Genomic DNA, 22,254 nt, shown 5'->3' with positions numbered 1-22,254 from the left:
TTAAGGGGCATGAGAGGCCTCTGTCTATATGGAATAATAATCGGTTGGATCCAGCTAGTTTTTCTTCACTCAATCTTGCCCATTTCTCTCCCCCAATTTACTACAGCCCCCTCACCCTGGTTTTTATACATGCAGGTTCACTCAGTAGAAAAGTTGGCTGCATTCTACCTACTGTTATAGCTTTTGGCTTTATATGTTTGTATGGAAGACTGTTGCTTGTCTTTCAGTTGCTATTATGTTAATTTTTAATGCAGCTTAATCCCACTTGGAATTGTGCGTTCATGGATATTTTTTATTTCTACTTGCAAACAATAACTGCAAAAAAATCTTATAAAACATCCTTGGTTTTGAACATTATTCTCCCACTGTTGTAACGGGCAAAATATAATTTACATCTCTGAGAACAATACATCTACACTGATCTAATTAAAATGTAACAAAGTACTGAGTGCTGACAAATAAACTTAAGCCTATGTAGTAGTTTACTTGAGAACAGCTTCTTTTTACAAATTGAAATATGGGAGGGGGAATTCCCTGGTACAACTGGAGGTCTATCAGGAAGCAGTATTCCTCTGATTCTGTTCCTGCAATGAGAAGATTCAGAGTTTGAGAAGCCTGTGCATTTTGGAATCCCTAATCTTTTTCAGATTATGTGCAAACCACTATTTTTATTTCTGAGAAAAAGCACAGTGAGTAAACCGAAACAGCCCTATTCTGAGCCCTGCTTCTTTTGTAATAGAAAATATACATGTAGAAAGTGGAATGCAGAGATAGTATTGTCTGTAGGCATCGTAAGGGATCTGTTACTGACTGTCATATTCTATCTCTGTTCCTTAGTCAGCATTAATTATAACTACCACACATCAGGGCTAGCTTTTAAAGTGAGAAAGCCAGAGCAATAATAAATAGTGGTTCATAACACAGTTGACACTAATAACAGAAAGGAGGGAGAAATCTCATGGACGTGAGAAGCCTACAATGGTCTGGATCACTCCTCCTGTCTTAACCAATTTTCAGCCCAAACAATTAGGCACAAACCTCCTTTCCTTTTCTGTGAAGTTTATTATTCAAGTTTACTCTCCCAAATTCAATATGAACAATTATTTGTTCTTTTTAATGTCTTGCTAGTAGAGATGGGCATGAACCGAAATACGAACCAACGTTTGTGACAAACCAGGTCAGTTCGTGGTTCGCGAACTGGTGGTTCCTCAGAGCCCATTTCTGATCAACCACCATGAACTTTAGGTTGGTTCGTTTAGTTCGTTTTTTGGTTTGTCACTGCAGACAGCCTGGCGCTGATCAATCAGTTTCCTAGGCAACAGGGGATGGACTTCCTGCAGACCTTCTGCTGACCTGGAAGTGACAATTTGCTGACCTGGATGTGACGTTTTCACGAACCAAGCGAACCGGTTCACGAACCGGGGCAGGTTTGTGAAAGTTCGTGGTTCATGAAATGTGACAAACCATGATTCTTTTTTTCCCGGTTCATGCCCATCTCTACTTGCTAGTAGTATTCATATGACTTAAACAAGATGACCAATCTTCAAAAATTTATAAAAACAGGGATTGATATCAATACTCTTAGTAATCAGTAATCAGCAGATTTTAGCAGAAATTTAAAATACAGCAATCAGTCAATTAAATTGCAATAAAGTAGCAGTTACTTCTTGCAAACATGGTTCTTACTAGTAGCCTCAGTAGTCACACATACGAGTTCTGCATAAGTTTGTTTTGTCTTCTAAGTGCTTCCCCCTATTCAATATCCATGTCATCTTTTACTTTGATTTTTAGGGATAACACCTGGATAAGAATAAATGTAACCAACTAGGAAGGACAAATCATTTCCCCAAATATCACTGTGTCTGATTTCAAGGAAGTGGTATTTGTCTGCAGGGCTCTAATAAGCTGAAGTTCAATCAAGGAATCCTTTACGCAATATTAATACGCAATTTAGCGCAGCACATACTTTTAACTGTTCTGAGATAAGCACCAAGTGATTTTTATTATCACTCTTCTCAGAGCAGTAGTGAAAAAAACTTAGACATCCACCCTGGAAAACCGACATCCATCCTGGAAAAAATAAAAATATATCACTTCTTTCTTTTAATAGACAGCTTTTGAGAAGTTCTTCATGCTTGATTGCAAAGAAAGTAACCCATGTAACATTCTCTTCCATCTTGAGCCTGGCTAAAACATATAGCCTAGAACTTTACAGGTGTTTTATCACTCCCAGAACATCAGATTTAAAACAATCCCCTTGCGATTGTTGGCATTATTATATGGATCTTTCCAACATCTCCGGCAAGAGGGAGAGGCCTGCAAGCTTGTGCTCCTAACAGCTACCTCACTGAGAAAGACTGGATCTGTTGAGCTGAACTTCCCTGTTCTGCATTATGCAAGAAACATTGTAAACTAAACTTACAGTGAAGCCCAAATTTTCGGCAATCTTTTCTGTGGGTTCCTTTAATTCAGATGAACTACTTTTAGTCCTCTTCTCAAATCCTTCTATTGTCTCCAGAACATCGTGCTTCACTTTCCTATCTTCTGCAGAGTTACACTTTGCTTCTTCTTTATTACTGTTTGTAGATTCTTGTATGCAACTTGATCTCTCTGGTTCAGCTATGTTTATTTCACCTAGGTTTTGACTTGTACTATGTTTCTGTACTCTGTCAATCTGAGCCACTAGTTTGCTATACAGCCCAATCTGTAAAAAATGAAATATTATTGAACAATTTAATGGAATAAACAGTACCATCTAGTATCAGAAAAATACTAAAAGTGCAATCCTGTGCTGAGTTGATGCAGTAAAACTGCACAGGATTACACTAAATGGGGTGTCTGCAAATAAACATAAGACAGGTTATAATTAATTATTATTAAGCAACTTTGTTACTCTGCCTTTCAACTAAAGGTGAATCCTGGGTGGCTTACAATAAGAAAGATTCCACAATGCAGTTTATTCCTGATTTTCTTAGCAGTTGATCCACAAAGATTGAATCAGTTTGGGTACATTTCTTTTGCAGGTCTGTGCTCCTTTTGCATTTTTACAATTGTAGAGATGGTTTATTTTCTTCCTCACATACCTTAAATAACCAGGATTTTTAAATAAGGAAGCTGTGGTCATCATCATCAATGGCATTATCAGTGATGTCATAGCACCTCCCCCTTTTATTTTTAGTTTATGCTTATATTGCTATATCATATTGCTGATTTTTTTTAAAGTAGAAAATGAACATACTGCTGGACTTTGTATGGTGCAGCCTAAAAAGGGAGCCGCTCTACTGTCTATAACTAAGCTGACCCTGAATCAAGAGGCTGCCACTGCTGAGGCAAACCAACTTCTGTTGGGATGGAGCCCAGAGCAGCTTTTCAAACACAGCTGCTTTTTCAGGCACCAGAAGGGCACCACCAGAGCTTTTGCAATTTTTTTTAGTTGTCAATTTCATATTGATATATCAACCACCATTGTACTAATAGGTGCAGCAGGACTTTCCAACTTTCATTTTTTTAAAAAAGAAAGTCTCTAGCCCCTTCCTTTATAGAGATATAAGGAAAAAGGGGATAGCTCTATAATGGAAAGGACCAGAGACTGACTTTTTTAAAAGTGAAAACTGGGAATTCAGAGAACATGCTGCACCTATTAGTACAATAATAGGTCAATATATCAATATGAAATTTACATTTTTTAAAAAAAAGATCAAAAGCAAACAGGTAGGTGGAAAGGAGGGCAGGGAGAGAGGAGTGCTTCAAGGACAGCAAATGTCAAATCATTGAAAAGTGTGTTTGGTGTGGGTGGGACAAAAAATGGACACAAACATTATGCGTGAGTAAAAAACAACTCAAAATCAGCTTCCAGAAAAAGACTGGGGTAAAAGTGGTCTCAAATGAACCAGAAAAAACTAGGGGGAAACCCAAAAACTGAAAGCCAAAACTAAAGACAAAAAATGCATGTGGAAATCAGGGGATAAATCATAGCAGCATAGGGCCAGAACCAACAGAAAAACCTGTGCGGAAAACCCCACTGTCTGGACAAGAGAAGTCTTTAGATTCTGTCACAATAAGCCAATAAAGAACAAGATCAGCATAACTCTAACCACAATTATTTTGTAAAAATGGGCTATATTAATAATCTGAATTATTCTAACAATATTGCAACAAGTTAGGAATAAAAGTACAAAATGCATGACAAAATTAAATTGGTTTTTATGTTAAAAGCAATTTTTCTATAAACCAATACTTTATGTCCGTTCTGCTTACCCCATAGTCTTCACTGTCCTTTTTTTCTGGTTCTATTTGTGACTTTTCTTCTTCTAAAGGTAGATTACTCTAAAACATAAGACGAATTAAAATGATCAAATAATATATGTGTACTTAAGGGATAAGTCCCATTAAAAACATTGGGACTTACTTCTGAGTTAAGCATGCATAATATTAGGCTGCCAGTTTTGTTCAACATGCAATCCTTGATAAGCTTTTCTAGAAGGAAGCTTAATGCACTTTAGACCCTCAAAATGATATTTTAAACTGTAAGATGTTTATTCCAAGATCAGGCAAGTGGTAGCCCAGGAGAGGACCTTCTCAGAAGTGGCAACAAAACTCTGGAACTCTCTCCCCAGGGAGATTCACCTGTCCCCTTCTATTGCCATCTTCCACCAGCCGGTGAAGACTTTTTTGTTTGGTTTGGCATTCCCTCAGTTATTCCTCCTCTCTCCCCAACATTTAACTGTTGTTTTTATCTTTTGAATTTATTTTAAATTCTGGTTCTTGTTTTAATGATGCATTTATGTGTTGGTATTATTAATAGTCTGCCTTTCTCATTGAAATCCAAGGTGGATTTACATAGTGCAAATGAAAATACAATATAATCAACAGCTAGGGCATTCACTGAGCAAAGTACAATACTGGACAACAGTTAGGACATTCAGAGAAACAGATACAATAGGGAATGATAGCAAAAAAAATTTAAACAAACATAAAGCCAAGCACAGAGACGAAATCTATCTGAAACAAAGCATAACTAATTTTCCATGACATGTTTAAGCAGCCTGGAAACTCCCTCCTAGGTGCATATCTACATCAGCAGACAGTACCCAATAGTGTATCATTTAGTCCTGTCCCCACCAATGCATCTCTCTGAGCTATTTTTTATGACATAGTCCTGTAATCTGGGTAGAAAGCCCTCCTGAATAATTCAGATTTACATAGTCTGCAGAAAGGCAGGAGATCGGGAGTTTTTCTGACCACCTAAGGCAGGCCATTCCATAAGGTGGGGGCCACCACAGAGAAAGCACACGTGCAACTGGCTGTTGATTTTGCCCAACTGCAGATTGGTATGTGCAGAAGGCCCTGACTAGATGAGTGAAGGTGCCATGGCAGAACATAGGGTAAGAGGTAGTCGCACAGATATGAGGGACCAAGGCCAGGAAGGGCTTTGAACATGATAGTCATGACTTTGAATTGAGCCTTGTTACTGATGGGAAGCCACTGGAGTGACTGCTGAGTGGGAGTGATATGCATGCTCCACCTAGCTCCTGAGAGGAAATGAGCTGCAGCATTCTGCACCAGCTGAAGTCTCCAAGTCGATGTTGATGCGAGACCTATGTAAAGTGCGTCACACTAGTTTAGTCTCAATGTTATTGTGCCATGAATCCAGGTGGCCAAATCAGCTGTGTTAAAGTAGTGGGCCATCTTTCAGGCTAGTCTGAGTGGTGAGAAGGCCTTTTTTGCAGTTGCATTTACTTGCTTCTCTATCAGCAGTGCTGGGTCTAGTATAATCCCTAGGATCTTAACTGAGTCAGCCAGGGTCAAATGAACCTGATCAAAGGTCGGAAGCACAATGTCTTTCAAGATTTTTGCTTTTCCAACCAGCATCACTTCTGTCTTGCATCACCAGGGGATTTAGATAACTAAATATAAGAGCTGCATATCATCTGCATATTGATGACATCAAATTCCATAGCTATGAATGAGTTCTCCTAAAGGCTTTACATAGAGGTTCAATAACATGGGGGTAAGATTGCGCCTTGTGCAAACCAGAAGGTAATTCCCACTCTGAGGATAGCTGGACTCCAACAGCTGGTCTCCAATAGCAATGCTTTGAGTTCATCCCATGAGGAATGATTTAAACCAATCCAAGGCACATCCTCTGATATCTACTTCTGCTTCTAAACACCTCAATAGGCTGCATGATCTACTGTATCGAAGGCTGCAGACAGATATGGGAGAAGCAACAATGAAGCATGGCCTTTGTCTATATTTAGATGGCAGACATCAACTAGAGCCAACAGGGCCATCTCCGTCCCATAGCCTAGCCTAAAACCAAATCGACAAGGGTCTAAAGCACCAAAAAGGCCTGGAGTTAGTCAGCTACTGCTTTCTCAACTACTTTGCCCAGAAATAGCAGATTAGAGACTGGGAGACAATTGGCAACATCATTTTTATCAACTTTTTTTTTTAAAGTAGCAAGCAGATGACTGACTCTTTGAGAGGATGAGGGAAGGTGCCTTGAGTTAGCGACTGATTTATGATAGACATCAAGGACTTCTTTATGTGGTCTTTACAGGATTTTAGTAGCCACAATGGGCAATGATCCAGTGTACAAGTTGTGGACTTCACAGATGCTCGAATTCTGTCAGTATCTATCATTGTGACTGGGTTAAAATGATTTTTGAATGACTTTTAAGATGATATTTTCGTTTCTATGTTTTAAATTTGTAAGCCACCTTGGGTAGCCCTATGTAGGCAGAAAGGCAGAGTAAAAATGTTGTTAGATAAATAAATAATTCTGCTTAAGAATACCATTCTTAAATGCTGGCCTACATGTTGCCCCTTTTTGTGAGAAAGACACTCTTTCAACGGATGAAAGATTAACTTTAAAAAAAAGTTTTTTCCCTATGTTTTAATTTGAAACAGAAGCAAAAAATAAGAGGCTCCTCCAAACTGCTCAGCCTAACACAATAGGTGAAAAACCACACGTGGAGAATAAAACCCAAGTTTATATAGTGAAATTAATTACTTAGCAATTTACTATCTTGGAATATAAAGTGATGATTTACTAAACAGAATAACCCTGCAGGCATGAATAAACAGCAGTATAGCAGACACATACATCCACAATAAACTATTCCAAGCCGCTATAGAGTATTCACAACTCCTGAGTAAATCCTATGGTTTCATAGTCCAACAGGTGCAGAAGAATCAAAAGCCAGAAAGGTATCCAAAAGGTAAGTCTCCACGGTGAAAGGTAAGTTAATACAAGTTCTTCATACTTAACAATCTTATCATTTTCTTGTTTTTTTCTCTCTCTCAGGTGGTGCCAACAAGGTCAGGACATCCGGAAGATGCTACCTGCTACCACAGGAGACTTACCTTTTGGATGTCTTCCTGGCATTTGATTCTTCTGCACCTGTTGGACTATGAAACCATAGGGTTTACTCAAGAGTCGTGATTACTCTTTAGCGGCTTGGAATAGTTTATTATGGCTGTATATGTCTGCTATACTGCTGTTTATTCATGCCTGCATAGGTTATTGTATTTGGTACACGGTCACATTATATTCCAAGATAGTAAATTGCTAAGTAATTAATTTCACTATATAGACTGTTTTTCCCCCCCCTATGTGTGGTTTTCACATATTGTGTCAGGTTAATTTGGAACAGGCCATTAATTTAAAAATAAAAACAATAATCCAAATTGCACTGGTTATTAACCTAACTGACATACTGCCTGTTTAATGTTACTGAAAACATTTTATTTCCCCAGTTACCTTTGCTGCCACTTTGGGATGCTCTTCAAGTGGCGTAACTAGCACATCGCTTGCTCGCAAAATGTCAATGTTGCTTTTGTTGTCCTCTTGAGTTTTTCGGTGTTCATTTCCAACTTTTGAAGCATCTCCTCTGTCCAACTGCCCTCTATTGATGCAATCAATACACCCCGCTGAGTAGTTAAATCTATCATCTGCTCCATTAGGTTGGTGATATACTATAGGTTCTTGTCTTTTTGGGTTGCTTGGTGGAAGTGAGGGAGGCTCCTGCCTCTCTTGGTAGGTTAACTGCCTTAATGCAGTAACAGATCTTCCTGCCCCATAGCAGAAACTCTACAGCAAACATATCTCTGTGTAAACACTCTGTCAATGCTCAGACATCAATTTTCAATTTTTCCTTTTGACTGTCATTTGATTGTTACCTCAACAAAATAAATAGGACTTTCAATATCTATTTTCATCTAGACTTTACGTTTTTTATTCCTCATTAAACAAGATTCTCCCCAGAGCTTTTCTGCACTTTTATTGCACTTTTCACCTTTCTTATCTAAATACAATCTATATGGTGTTTCTACAGTTCAATTGTAGATCAGTGGGAATTCAGGTCAGCCCCATGTCTATCTGATTAGAATACAGAGTCGTAATTCATTATTAATAATTGCTTAACTAAGTAAGGGGCAAAATGTCAAATTCTCTAATGTTGTTTAGAGTCCCATAATGCCATAATGCATTCATTTTTAAAACATCCCATTTTGCACTTCAAAAAGCGTATTTTTTTCCTTGGGGAAATCATTTCGATTCCCCTCCCCTGAGAAGTAATCTTACATATTCCTAAATTACAAACTGTGGATGTTAATGCAACATTTTAAATTCATTTTAACTTTTTTCCTTATCTTGGCCACTGCACTCTTTTTTCCAAGGCTGGAAATACATAGCCCCTGCTGCCTCTTTTCCTCCAAGGAAAAAAAGGAGAGAAGGGGAGAAAGGATATGGTGGGCATGATGGAAAAAGCAAAGCCTGCAGTTTACAACACTGTTAAGATGTAATGGAGAAGGTTAACTTGAGCCAAGTGCAAAAAGATCTCAGGCTGCAGCAATGCATGCTTGGGTGATGGAAAAACGGTTGCTTTCTCTTTTATATTTTCCAAGCTATTAACTGGTTGTATCTGTATCTAGCTCTAGCTAAAATGCTCCTTCTAACCCCATGTAGACACCCGACCCACTCACTCTGGATAAACAGGTAAGTGGTTTACACTCAATTTTAGACTTGCTGGTATTAAATTGCTATCATATTCCACAATGTTAGATCTATTTGCATAGAGGCAAGAGTGATGATCATATACATACCAATACTGCAACTGCTATAATGATTAGCACTGGAAGCTGTAGCAACACTGGGATCTCTTTCATGAGTGCTCTAATAAATTCACCAATTCCTTGCCCTATGTGCTTCAATGGCTCTGTTACAAAATTGGTAAATGTAACAGCCAAAGCCTAAAATAATAGAAACAAAATTATTTTGATGACTTTAGTGTATAAACAAGAGAATGATTAAAGGCTTGTCAAAAACAGGGAATACCTTTGTTGGAGGAACCAGCCAAATAGGATTTACTAATATAGTTTCATAGTACTTTTGGCAAGGGTCATCCTGGAATGTCCATGAGCTTCTAAACCATTCTACAGTTTAAAAAATCAAAAAATCATACAGCTATATACAAAAGTAGCAACTATTTCAGTTACAGATATAAATTACTTTTAAACCAATCAATATTTAATTACCTTTAGGCCTATTTTAGAGACCTGATTTTAGAACAGCAAGTGCAATTTAGTGAATATACAAATATGGAATTAGATGTCAGAGACAGAGATACTGGGGAAGTAGAATTATACATACTTGTCACAGGAAGTGAAATCATATCTGACAGGAAAGGATTTTCTAATCATTGTGGTGAATTATAATGAGATTAACTCTCAGACTATTTTAAAGCATAGTTGTTAGGCTGCATTCTGGGATCCAAAGCTGACAAACAGTCTCAGAAATAGGGACACCAGGTTGCTGACTAATGGCTGACAACAATGGTACAGAAAGCACGATGTGCAACAAAGAAGCAACCCTTCTACCAGATGTTTGTCATGTTGTGAATTAAGGACACTGCAGAAGAGTGGTTGAAAGGATACTGTCATCAGTTGGAAATTGTGCCCCACACAGCTGTTTTGCAGCTGTTCAGCAGTAACCTAATCCGAGTCTGCCACAAATGGTCTTAAAGTGCACGGAAGTTGGAGGGGTTACATGACCTAAGTGAGTACCAGTCAGGCTACCAGCATTTCATGGAAGTTTCCTCAATCGTTCTCAAGCAAAATTCAAGCTGAGAAGAACTATCCAGCTTTATAAAAAACATTATTTTTGTATATCTATTGTTGCTATGCCTAAGAATTAAACTAAACATCATGTAGCCGGCTTGAGTCTAAGTCTCCACTGAACTTTTAACACCTAAGTAAAATCTGAACGAACAATTTAACCTTTTTTTCTCCTCCTCCTCTCCTATATGCTTTACCACAGGCTGGTTTCTCAGTCATATAGTTCTATAGCTAGAAAAAGGCAGTTGAGAAAGATAGACACCAAAGAGAAAGAGTAGCCAGAGGACTGGTTCAGTACCCCTCTCCTCTCCTTTTTCAGCTGTTTAATAGAAGTACTGGTTCCCATACTATGGTCTGCTACTAAATATGTTGTTTGGCTCTAACAAAACATACTGCATTCACAGAATGGTTTTTGAAATTAAGATGTACATATAAATGAGCATATATAAAATGCAAGCAATTCTTTCAAAGACAACCATGAATCTACTGACAGAAGTAAGAGATTATCTTAAGTAGATAGTATTCAAGCAAGCGGCATCTATGATATGTTCCAGGAAATCATTTTGATGTGCTGGAATACATGTGGGGTTTCAAATACTGCTGGTACAACGTACTATAGCAAAACTAGCCCAATAAGCACTACTAGGAAATGTACAATATCTCATTTTCAAAAAGCATACATATACCACTTTTAAAATAAAACACATCTAACATGGAAAGTTATGGTAGCAAAACCAGACATCTTACCAAAAAGGCCATCACTCCAATGTATTTTCTCAGCACATACATCATCAAAATTCCCCATTTTTGCCACTTCAGCTTGATGCTGTGCAAAGGCTACCTACAAACAAACCCCAATAGCATTTTTAATTTTTCAAAATCAAAACAATTTGAACAATGTGATGAAGTAGTCAAAAATACTGACCACTGTCTTCATATGCAGCAGGGATGTACAAATTATACCAATTAAAATGTACTATTATTTAAGACAGATAATTTTTACATAGCATTCCAAGCTGGGCTCTCTCCATCTCTGTGACTTAACTTCAGTTACTTTAAATAAGTTGAGCAAAGGTGATGCTTCAATACTGAAAGTGGTATCCCAGCAACAGTGACTCTGCAGTGGCTACTGTCTATCAATATGCAAGCTGACCTATGGAATCAGCACAGCGCACATTTGTGGCAGATATGCATACGGAGGGAAAACATTTATAGATACTGTGCCACTATGAAATCAGGCAAAATTAAAGACCATGTCAATCATACTAAATTTTCAAAAGTCCATAGAGAAAAGCAGAAGCAGGTATGCTTGTGCACAATGTTTATACCTGGATCAGGGCCAAATTGTACAGGGCAGCAAGAGTCTTCTATTTTAATAGTGATGAGTTGGAAGTCTTACGTTGTATCAAGGCTGCTGGGCAATGAATAAGCAGCAACTTCAATTTATACATCATTTATTTCCAAAGAATACCCAGCATGCCCTCCCTTATTAATATTATTTACCTTGTATAAGTACATCCAGTTCCATCCAAAACTGATAAGAAAACTTATGAATAAAACACGTTTTAGTTGTGTTAGCCAACCTATGCGTGTCCAGAGTTCTGTAGCAATGATTATTGTAATGCACACTAAACACAAAAGTACCTTGGGAAAACAGATCAAAAAAGGTATCAGAGTTGCAAAGTCTTGAAAAAGTCCAATAGTTAATCTCCTAAAAAAATCCTATTTTTAGAAAATTACATATTAAAACACATGGTACATTATTAAAGTTCAGCTTCATACCATGGTTAGCACGATAGGGGTGTGCAATCCGGCTTTGGGAACCAGCAAAATAGCCGGATTTATGCTGATCTGGCATAATCTGGCAGTGCTGGTTCCCCAAGATGAATACCAGATCTGATCCAGGCAGCCAGACTCTGCTGGCTGAATTATCTAGCTGTAGGCAGCCGCTGCAGCAGAGCTCAGCAGTTCAGAGCGAGAGGGTAGCGGCATAAATGGAACCAAAGCTGTGTGTCACTGCAGGAGAGCGGTGCAAAGCTGGCAGGGTAGGGGAGGAAGTATCAGGCAGAGTGGATTCCCATCCCATTCTGCTCCTCCCTCCTGAGCTCTAAAAGAGCCCTTCAAGCCACTACCGGCCACCTTTTAAACTCTGTGGCTCAGCAAGCCTCACCTCCTCTTGATTCAGTAACAGGATTCTATTAAAATTTTCTAGTTTGTCATTGGTTCCCTTTGGCTCTGTTGGGCTTATGGCAGCAGGGCTACAGGAAAGTGGGGTGAGGCTGGCAGAGTAGGAGAGAAGGAAGCAGGCAGTGTGGACTCCCATCCAATTCTGCCCCTCCCTCCTGCCCAAAAGAGCCCTTCAGTTTGCCACTGTCACCAGCAGCCTTTTAAACGCCACAGCCTAACAAGCCACACCCTTTCTTGGGATTCTTTGGTTCAACACTGGTTCATAGGTTCGACACTGATTTCCTTGCTCAGTTTGGTTCTGTTGGGCTTTGTTGGTTAAGCTTGCAAGACAGTAATGTCAAACCAGAGAAACTCAAGCAAGGGTGTGGGGGAACAAGCTGCAAAATTTAAAAGTCTTGTAAATGATACCCCACCCCCCAACAGGAAATAATGAGGAGCCCGTGGAGCAGAGTGGTAAGCTGCAGTACTGAAGCCCAAGCTCTGCTCACGACCTGAGTTCGATCCTGGCGGAAGCCAGGTTCAGGTACCGGTTCAAGATTGACTCAGCCTTCCATCCTTTCGAGGTCAGTAAAATGAGTACCCAGTTTCCTGGGGGTAAAGTGTAGATGACTGGGGAAGGCAATGGCAAAGCACCCCGTAACAAAAAGTCTGCCATGAAAATGTCATGATGCGACATCCCCCCATGGGTCAGTAATGACTCAGTGCTTGCACAGGGGGCAACCTTTACAATGAAGAGTGGCTGGGAGCAGCTTGTTCAGGGGCCCACAGAACTGGACCCTGGGATCTAATTCTCCTGAAATTGGGTGGGAGGTCTTTAGAAGACAGTTAGGAGAAGGATCCCTGAACATTTGATGAAGTTTGCTTCAAAAATTCGCCCTGACATTTCCCCCCATAGGCTTTGCTGGGGTAAGTTTTGGCCCCAAATGGGCCAGAATTAGCCCTGCAGAAAGCACAGGTGCACTCCTGTGGCTGGCACAATGTTGTGTCTTCAGGAAGTGACATCACTGCACCTCTCCGGGAGCAAGGAGACCCCAAGAGGTTAAGTCCTGGGTCCCTCCCTTCCTGCCGGGAGAGTATAGGGACCTGGGAACCCTATAGACAAATCTCAGTGAATTTAAACAGGTACGACTGATTGCAGGCTTGCACAACTTCTGATCTGTCAAGCTAACTCAGCCCACCAGTAAAGCATTGTATAGTATGTGACCATTTTTTTTGCATTCTTAATATTCCTAACAGTGCAATCCTATTCAGTGAAATCCCATTCAGAGTTACTCTAGTTTAAGCCCACAGAAATCACTGGACAGGAGAAGTTCTGCATTGGATTCTTAGTAAGCTTGTAGTAGGATACTACTCATGGTTGAAGGATCATATTTGGTAAATTTGTACATGCTTCACTTGTCATCTCCTGGAGGGAGAGCTGATTTGCACTTTTACTGTTGATGAGTTTTACTAGTAGAACACTTATAAGAAAATCCACTTACCATGAAGATACTGTAGGGATCAACCCCAAACACATCCTCAAACTTCCATTTCCAAGCTTCATAATCATGATGCTTAAAATTAATCAGAATATCACTAAGTGCATCATCCAAAGCAGCTGACTTCCAGCCCTCTTCATTAAGAAATCTGTTAATTTCATTAAATGTCTGTTTAGTAAGGATGATCTCAGCATCATAATGCATATCTCCAGTACGATCATCAGGCTGAAGAGGAACAACAAAAAGACAACTTTTTAACAAACAGTTTTGCAAAGGCAAATAAAAATATTAAAGGAGCTCTGATAGTTAATCGCTGCTTACAAGTTTCTGTGTTCATTCAAAATGCTGATTGATTCCTGTGGCAGCTCAAATTAAAAGACAAACTGACCTATTTATTACATTATTTAACATATTTATTGTTAAATAAATATGCAGAGTACAATAAGGTAACTCATATAATAGGATCACCTAATAATCAAACAGCCAATATTAATCATAAATTACCGTAACAGCAAAAAATAAATTATCTAAAACAGCAGGAGCACCAAAACAATGAAAAGAAGCAGATGAACAGTTAACAAAGAAACACACCAACTAAAAAGATTCTAAGAATCATGAACTTTGGAATCATAGGTGGAACAGTGGATGTCTTTACAGCACCAGCACTGTATCATATGATACGTATGGTGCTTCTACTAACGTAAATAGATTTGACAAATTATTATTATGCTTCATCCTAATGGCTGATGTACTGCATGCATAGGAAATTTTAGGAATGTACTTTAATCATTAAATAACACAATAAAGCTGGTCAGAATTTTTACTTGATACTCATATTGAACTGTTCATATTTTCATTGAATTGTTTTTCATATTTTGTAATCAACCTTGAGAAAGATATGCTGCTGCTGCAACTACTACCCATAAAATAAAAAATACTCACTAGACCGAGTCTTCCTGCTTCAATTAAAATCTTATTCAAGTATCTCTTAAAAACATGAATACTATTGCTTTCATACAACTTAGCTCTGTCTTTCTTTTCATATTCTTCAAGCTGCAAAAAATAAAGTGCTTCATTATTACATCTTCCCCAAACAATTCTTTGATTCATGTGGTACATAAAATTTATACTATGGCAGACCATGAAGAGAAATTTTGGTGGCCGAGCAATAATTTATTACAGTTTATATATTTATTAGATTGAAACACATAAAGCTACTGTTTGCTTTCTGTCAGCTCTCAGTCAACTGTATAAGTGCTATGGACTTACAATCATTCGGTGATGCAGTTGCAATCCAAAATGACAAAATAGGAACTTTTGTTTCTATTCAAGTGATCAAAACATCCTGATTTGTTTTCAAATGATTCAAGTCCCAAATGAGTTTCTAAACGAGACCAACATGACGTGCAACTTATCAAGCTGAATGCAGCCCTCCAGTCATAAACAGTAGCTTATCAGAGATCAATACATATCCTGGTCCTTTTGCACAGGACGACAAAAACAGAATGTTGTCAAGTGGGAAAGCCACAAAACAGAGATGATTGGATGAGTTCACCTTGATGGTTCACAAGCTGAACAAGTCTTTTATAAACAAACACAGATACTCCATGCATGGATATGTTTCTGAACATGAATGTCACCCATCACATGTGCCGTGGAGGAGCCCCAGCTGGGTAGATACACTTTCACAATATGCATGTAATATTCCAGTTACATACTAGATCTTTGGAGTATCCAGAAAAAAATATATATAACATTACAACAGACCCAAATTATTATATTATAAAATAAAAAGATGCATCATTTTGCCCCACAGTCAAGCACTAAGGAAGCAATTATACTGCTGTTAATGTCTATAGCAAAACTTCCAAAAATTAAAATAATAAAGGATTACACATCAAGGAATTATGAATAGTAATCCATACAACCTACATCTCCACAAATGATGGAGGATTACAGAGCAGAGCACTTCACCCAATATGATTCTAATGCAGATTTTGATTTCTTCACATTATGTGTCAACTATGTATTTTGATAAAGCCTTACACATATTATAAAGCATATAAATATGAACAAACCTTCTGAATGATTGAATCTAGTTTCCTTTGGCACTTGGAAACGTCCAAAATATTTCCTGCTGCCACTGTCTCTTTTGGAACTTTCTTATTTTCAGAATCATCCTGGTTCACCTGCAATAATTATTTATATGTGTGTTGTTATTGCCAGTATATCAATGTACAGATTATGTGAATTTTTAGATTAACTGGTTGCTCCCTTTGGCATATTTTGGGGGAATAAACATAAGTGTACTTTAAGAAGAGAAATCGAACTTTGCCACTCACTGCAGTTACGAACAGGAATAGTATATTATACACCCAAGCTACTTCGTTATTTAGTTTATGTTGTTGTGTTTTCTCTCTTACCTCATAAACAAGAGAGATATGGATATGACATAACAGCACAATCAGAACTAGGCTAACTTATAGTGCCATCCACAGTGAAATCAATGGGCTTAGACTGGAGTGAATTGCACTGTTACTTTACCTTGCCTGAAATAATTTAGCCAAATCCAAAGCTCTACAGGGCCCAATGTTCACCAGGAATCCTACGTAAGAAGGAGTTGCCTCAATTCACTTGTCAGGGACAATTCCTGTCTTAAACACTAATATAAACAGAGCCTTCATGCACACATCAGAGCATTCACACATGCACTTGAGTCACTGGATCAGGGATAGATATGTGAAGGTGTGTGGTGGGGGAGGAGGAAAACCATTATGAATGCTAGTTGATTCCTGACGTCTCCAAGGACCTTCCCTCCCACCACGTACAATTTTCCTATGAAAAATGGAAGTTATGAGTAAAATCAAACAACCCTCTTACAAATATTTTATAGAATGGCGAGTCAAATTATTTTAAGGCAAAGTTTGAAAATACTGCTTCAGCATTCTTTTCTTTCAAAAACATTTTGTAATAACTATGTAAAAACTATGCAAGACAATCTACAGTATTAGGTAATTACAATTTCTATATACTATAGGCATATACAACTCTCAAACTCTCTTGCATACTTCAACTTCCTCCATCTTCTGCAGCATGCAAAATAAATTTTTCTGTGTGGAAAATAAACTAAGCAACACAACGTGCAAGGTGACATGAAAAAATTGAGCTTTTTTCAATCCATGCCAAGGCTTCATGAAATTTAACTTTTGCCAACTCCTCCCCGCCTCCCCCCCAACAAAAAGAAATTAAAAAAACACAGTATTTCCCCTCATGGTTCCAAACGGATTGGAAATGTTTATATCTTTAATCAGGGCTCATTTATTTTTCAAAAACAAGTGGAAAAGAAGACATCATTGAAAGACTGATATTAACATTAGGAGAATTTTACAACCTTCAGCCTTCAAATTCCACCAATTGCTACTTCTTTCCAACTGCTCTATTTGAATTTGACAGCTTTGTCCTAATGTTGCTAACAGAGATGTTAAGATTTCCTCCCATCCCTAGCTAGGACAGTTGAAATATTCCAGTAACATGAAGCAACTCTCAACCAAAAGACTGATGAATTTGGTAAGGAATATAAATTCCCTACAGAGAAAACTGGTAATGTGAGCAGGGTCCCTAGCAGGCATCAACTAAAATATAAAATTTTTAGATAGCACTTCGTTTCTAAAGAAGGGGTTTCTGTATATTTACCACATCAGGCTTTCTCATTGTTCCTGAAGCTGCATCATAATTCAGCATGTCTGTTGGATCAATCCAGTCATCATTCTGAATTTCACCACTTCCAATCAGTAGAATGGCACACAGTACCAAATAAACCAGCATCCTCTATCAAAGAGCACAACAGAATAATTTATATTTTTAGTAATATGCAAGATCTTTGAGAATAAATAAGCTATCTAGTGCTCAGAATTCTTCAGGATTATCAGCTGTGTTGCCTTCATTATTTTGATTCTCTAACCAAAAAGGAAAGTACTAATCAGTATTTATTTGTCAAACTGGCATTCTGCTCATCATCCATAGAACAGAATGATATACACAGGTTCTGCATGCAATGCCCATTAAGATTTAGACCTGCTAAAATTCAGAGATGAAGTTACATTACCTATTTTCAGACCTTTACGCTTTAACATGACTTTACACCACTATTTTATCTTATTAGAACAACTGGCAAAGACTATTGAGCTATGTATGAAAGTCCAAACTCCCCAGACATAAAGCCATTACAACCATTACATCACTCGTCATTGCAAAACTCTCTCAGAACTAAAAGAAAACACAACTTCAGCCACTAGCTGTTAAGATAAAGGATGAACTGAGGAAAAACTGAATGATAAGCACACATACTATTACATTCCATCTGAAATTGCCTTACAAACTAGGTTGTCTCAAAGGCAGAATTCAGATTCTTCTGTAATTCTAAGAAGAAATACACCCTTTTAAGCACATTGAATTCAATGAATTTAGACGTGTAAGTCTCTGCTGGATTGTACTGTTAGTTGCCTATCTTCCTTTATGAGACTGCTGATATTATGCTGGATCTAGTGCTCTACCAGCAGAAAGCCCTTCCCCTAGCAACTCCCTGTAAGTGCCAAAAAATGCTGATGAGATATGGAGGACCCGCACTGATAAAAATGCAACACAGGCAGTTACACTGAAGGGGAAGTAGATGAAATCATCTCCCTTGCATCAGTGAAGCCTCTTCTACCACTGCAAGTCTCCTCGTGACAGTGGAACAGTGCCATAGGGTCCAAACTATTGATATGCAAGACTCTGTAGTTCTAAATTTTTCAGTTCAGACTCAGTCATAAATTATTCAATATTTTTTCTATCATAACTTTCAGTATTTATTCCCAGAAAACAATTGTAGAGTAGACAGTATTACTGAGTGAAAAAAATCCTGATAAATTATACAAACCTCAGTCTTATAAGCACATCCACATAGTTGAATTTAAATTCATGTCTGTGTATTATCTCAGTGGTGAAATGTAGTAAAGAAAAACAAAATTTGACTTACCAATTGTCTTAGAAGTTGAAGGGAGAGCTGGTCAATGTAGAGAACAAACCTTGATCTACATGGTAAACAATGCACAATGAAAACTACAATTTATTACTGTTAAGAGAATTTACTGATTATATTTTCCAGTGCCCTATTATGTCAGGAAGTGAATTGCTTAGGAGCAATTAAAGTGCTAGCTGTTAAAGTGCAGCTTTAAACTTGTATGGTGTTAAGGTTTGAATCTCACCCAAATGTCTTGCCTTCTCCCATCGACTGCCGCACAAAATGCTGTTTTCTGAGGGACAGGGACAGGGTCCCTCAGAAACCACATGCGCCAGAATTCTACAGGGAGAAGCAGGAAGAGGCAAAATTTGCTCTGCCTCCATCAGCAGAAATCCTCCACAGGATCAAACTCTACACTTACACAACAGCATGTTAGGATACATCAAAAAGTCTATGTGCGCTGAAATACAAAACTCGGTAAATATGAGCAATTTTGATTTTTCTATGGCTAGGTCACTAAGGGTGAAGGAACAACTTTAGCTCATCCCAGTCATACTATTTTAGCCAGGTACACTCTGCTCAGTGGCTCTTTGATATATTGTTAGCTCTTATGAGTGCCATTCCCCAATATGATGCTTGCCCGTTTCAGGACAACGGGCAAGGCCATTTCCTGGTGGTGTTTGTGGTTGGCAGATGGGTCCCAACTCGATACTGCTGCTGCAGTATGGACTGGAGGATGGGTAAACTGTGCCAGGGGTAGAAGGGCTTAATCATTCCAACAATTCATCACCCTTCTCTGAAGCTTCTGCATTCTCTTACCAGCACTTGGGTGGCTTTAAACAAAGGGAAGCGTTTATTTTTTGACAACCAGTCTAACCAAGAGTTCTGGAAAACCTGAAAAATTGCATAGTGTTTCATATCATAATTCTGACTTGCCAGCCATTCCCTTCACTCCGGATACAGGAGTGGGGCCTAGAGCTCAGCAGTGGAGGGAAAAGGCAGCCCTACTCTATATAATACTCTGGTTATTTAAAAGGTTCCAATTATACATTTAATATTAAGGTTATACCTTATATTATTGTACGTGTATTTTGTAGGGTGGCACACAAACCATTGGCTCTCTTGGTTGATGGTTAATTGTGAAAGTGGCTCTCTGCAAACTGCAGAGTGAGTACCACAGCCTTTTGCTTTCTCTATATGAATGACAACAAGATTTGAGTCCAGTGGCACCTTAGAGACCAACAAGATTTTCAGGGTATAAACGCGAGTCAAAGCTCCCTTCTTCTGAAGGAGCTTCGATTCTCGAAAGCTTACACCGTGAACATCTTGTTGCTCTCTAAGGTGCCACTGGACTCAAATCCTGTTGTTCTACTGCAGACCAACACGGCTACCTACATGGAGTAGGTGCCCTACCCCTTCCTCATGCCCCGAGTGACTGGATGCAGAGGGCGAAGGGCGCGAAAAAGCGGCCTCTTTGGTAAAGCAAAATAGATAAAGGGCAGTTGAGGCCCGGACCCACCCCTCCCCCGCCACACGTTCTGGCATTTCGCTCTAGCCTCCCGCGCGCGCAGCGCACCTCAACGTGCTTTCTTCCAACCGTCTGCAGCCAAGAAGCTAACGGGCACCGAACAACTCCCTTCCTCCACATTCCCCTTCGAACTCCATGGTCACCCGCCTCCACTGGCTTGGACGACGTTTAAGGTTGGATACCATCCCTGCTCGTTCTTCGGAAATACCCAATCAGAAGACAGCCTGCCTTTCAGGCTTGTTTGGGTTTCCCCGGTCAAGAGGCAAGAGAGAGCGGCGACGGCAACCAATCTACATCGGAGACTGTCTCTCTGATGCTGGTTCCAGTTACCATTTTGAAAAGTAGAGCGGACGGGGAAATAATCTGCGGCAGAAAGAGTTGAGAGTAAACATGTGATTTTATGCTCAAAGAATTTCAGAGAAGTAGCTGTCCTATCTGTTTCAGCAAAAATAAACAAGAGTCTTGTAATTCCTTGAAAACTAACAAGATTTTCAGGATAGTTTCAGATAAGTGTTGGTCTGCAGCTGAACAGCAGCATTTGAGTCGAGTCAGAGTGGGATCATTTTTTCTATGAGAAAATAAACTCAACTTTCTAGAATTTCTCAAAAAAATTTAGACAGAGGTTTGCAAAATGGTACATGGGGCGGAGAAAGTGGATAGATTGGACTTTTGCATACAGAAATACTAGAATTCATCCAGAACAGTAGAATTCAAATGGACAATAGATTAAAAATAGACAAAAGGAAATTCTTCATTATTTAATTTGCAATTGAACTGTGGCACTCACTGCCACATGAATGTAATGATGTCACCAACACAGATGGGATTCATGGATCCATCAATGGCTACTAGCCATGGTAACTCTATTAAGTTGGAGGCTGTTGGGCTGGGCACACGTGTGTACTATGTGGTGTCAAGTCACTTCTGACTTATTGTGACCCTATGAATTAATGACTTCCAATATCCTATCACTAACAACATTACTCAGGTCTTGCAAATGGAAGGCTGTAGCATTTTTCTCTTCTACTGCTTTCAACTTCTTATTGTCTTTTCCAGTACATCTTTAACCATTTCAGTTTCTTCATTTCTGTTCACCAGTTTTAATTCCATCTTCATCTAAATCTAATCTAGTTCTCATTATGATATGTGCGGATATAGATTAAGCAGACAGGGAGATAAAATACATCCTTGTTTGAGACCTTTGCCAATTGGAAACCATTCTGTTTCTCCATGTTCCATCCTAAAAGTAGCCTCTTGTTCATAGTACAGATTGTGTACCAGAAAATCAGATGTTGCGGCACACCCATTTCTTTTAAAACCATCCATAACTTTTTCATAATCTACACAATCAAAAGCTTTGCTGTAATCTATAAACATAAACTGTTTTTCTTTTGAAATTCTCTGGTATGCTCCAGTAACCATGGTTCTGTTTGTTTTACTGCGTTACTAGAACTCTTAGTATTCTATAGTGCTGTTTTCTGAAGTCATACATTTGAAAGGAATCAAGATCACTACATCTAAAAGTATATGATGCCATGTGGTTGATGAAAGCCACAAACCTGCCCCATACACACCTATCCACACTCTATATTCTCAGAGGTTTCCCAGCTATGAAAAAAAAGACTTTATTTGGCAAAAAAAATCAAGAACCAGTTTGACAAGGGGGTGAAAGTGCACCAGAAGGGATGGTATGTAGAGAGCAACTGAAGTTTCTCTCAGGCCACAGCTTTTTGCATTCTAAACCTGAGTATTTTAATATTGCGACAGTTATATGTATGACAAAATGTGCACATTTGCAAAATATGCTTTGTAGGATGCACACTTCAAGCAGTATTGCAAAACAGTGATGTAACACACAGCTTATTGAGCTGAAATGCTCATCTCTTGAAGAGCCCCTAAGCTTAGAGCTAGAGCACATGCATTGCATGCAGAATTTCCCA

At 38.7% G+C, this 22,254-nt stretch overlaps 1 protein-coding gene across 2 annotated transcripts; it reads right to left on the bottom strand.

Moving 5' to 3' along the window:
* Window positions 1-464: 464 nt before the first annotated feature.
* On the bottom strand, window positions 465-20,469 carry CLCC1 (chloride channel CLIC like 1). Of its 2 annotated transcripts, XM_054981839.1 has the most exons (14): window positions 20,363-20,469; window positions 18,802-18,856; window positions 17,478-17,612; window positions 15,863-15,973; window positions 14,727-14,837; window positions 13,788-14,009; window positions 11,623-11,763; window positions 10,867-10,960; window positions 9,341-9,438; window positions 9,109-9,255; window positions 7,766-8,095; window positions 4,258-4,326; window positions 2,423-2,704; window positions 465-584 (listed from the first exon to the last, which is right to left on the bottom strand). In XM_054981839.1, exons 3-14 carry the CDS (start codon window positions 17,607-17,609, stop codon window positions 555-557), a joined length of 1,767 nt encoding a protein of 588 aa, XP_054837814.1. In that variant the 5' UTR covers window positions 17,610-17,612; window positions 18,802-18,856; window positions 20,363-20,469; the 3' UTR covers window positions 465-554. The 2 variants fall into 2 exon arrangements, with proteins under 2 accessions (XP_054837814.1, XP_054837813.1); XM_054981838.1 differs by lacking the exon at window positions 465-584 and having other exon boundaries at window positions 604-2,704.
* Between the last annotated feature and the right edge of the window lie 1,785 nt (window positions 20,470-22,254).

The sequence above is a fragment of the Eublepharis macularius genome, chromosome 5 (assembly GCF_028583425.1).
Source record: "Eublepharis macularius isolate TG4126 chromosome 5, MPM_Emac_v1.0, whole genome shotgun sequence".
NCBI classification, from domain to species: Eukaryota; Metazoa; Chordata; class Lepidosauria; order Squamata; family Eublepharidae; genus Eublepharis; species Eublepharis macularius.
This window is presented reverse-complemented; position numbering and strand designations above follow the sequence as displayed.

Excerpts from the sequence above, each read along its gene's own strand:
- CLCC1 (XM_054981838.1), bottom strand. The coding sequence starts at position 17,609 with ATGCTGGTTTATTTGGTACTGTGTGCCATTCTACTGATTGGAAGTGGT. Across the intron at positions 11,764-13,787 it reads ATCCCTACAGTATCTTCATG|GTACTTTTGTGTTTAGTGTG; the intron begins GTAAGTGGATTT and ends TGTTTTCCCAAG. Across the intron at positions 4,327-7,765 it reads ATCCCAAAGTGGCAGCAAAG|AGTAATCTACCTTTAGAAGA; the intron begins GTAACTGGGGAA and ends CTTATGTTTTAG.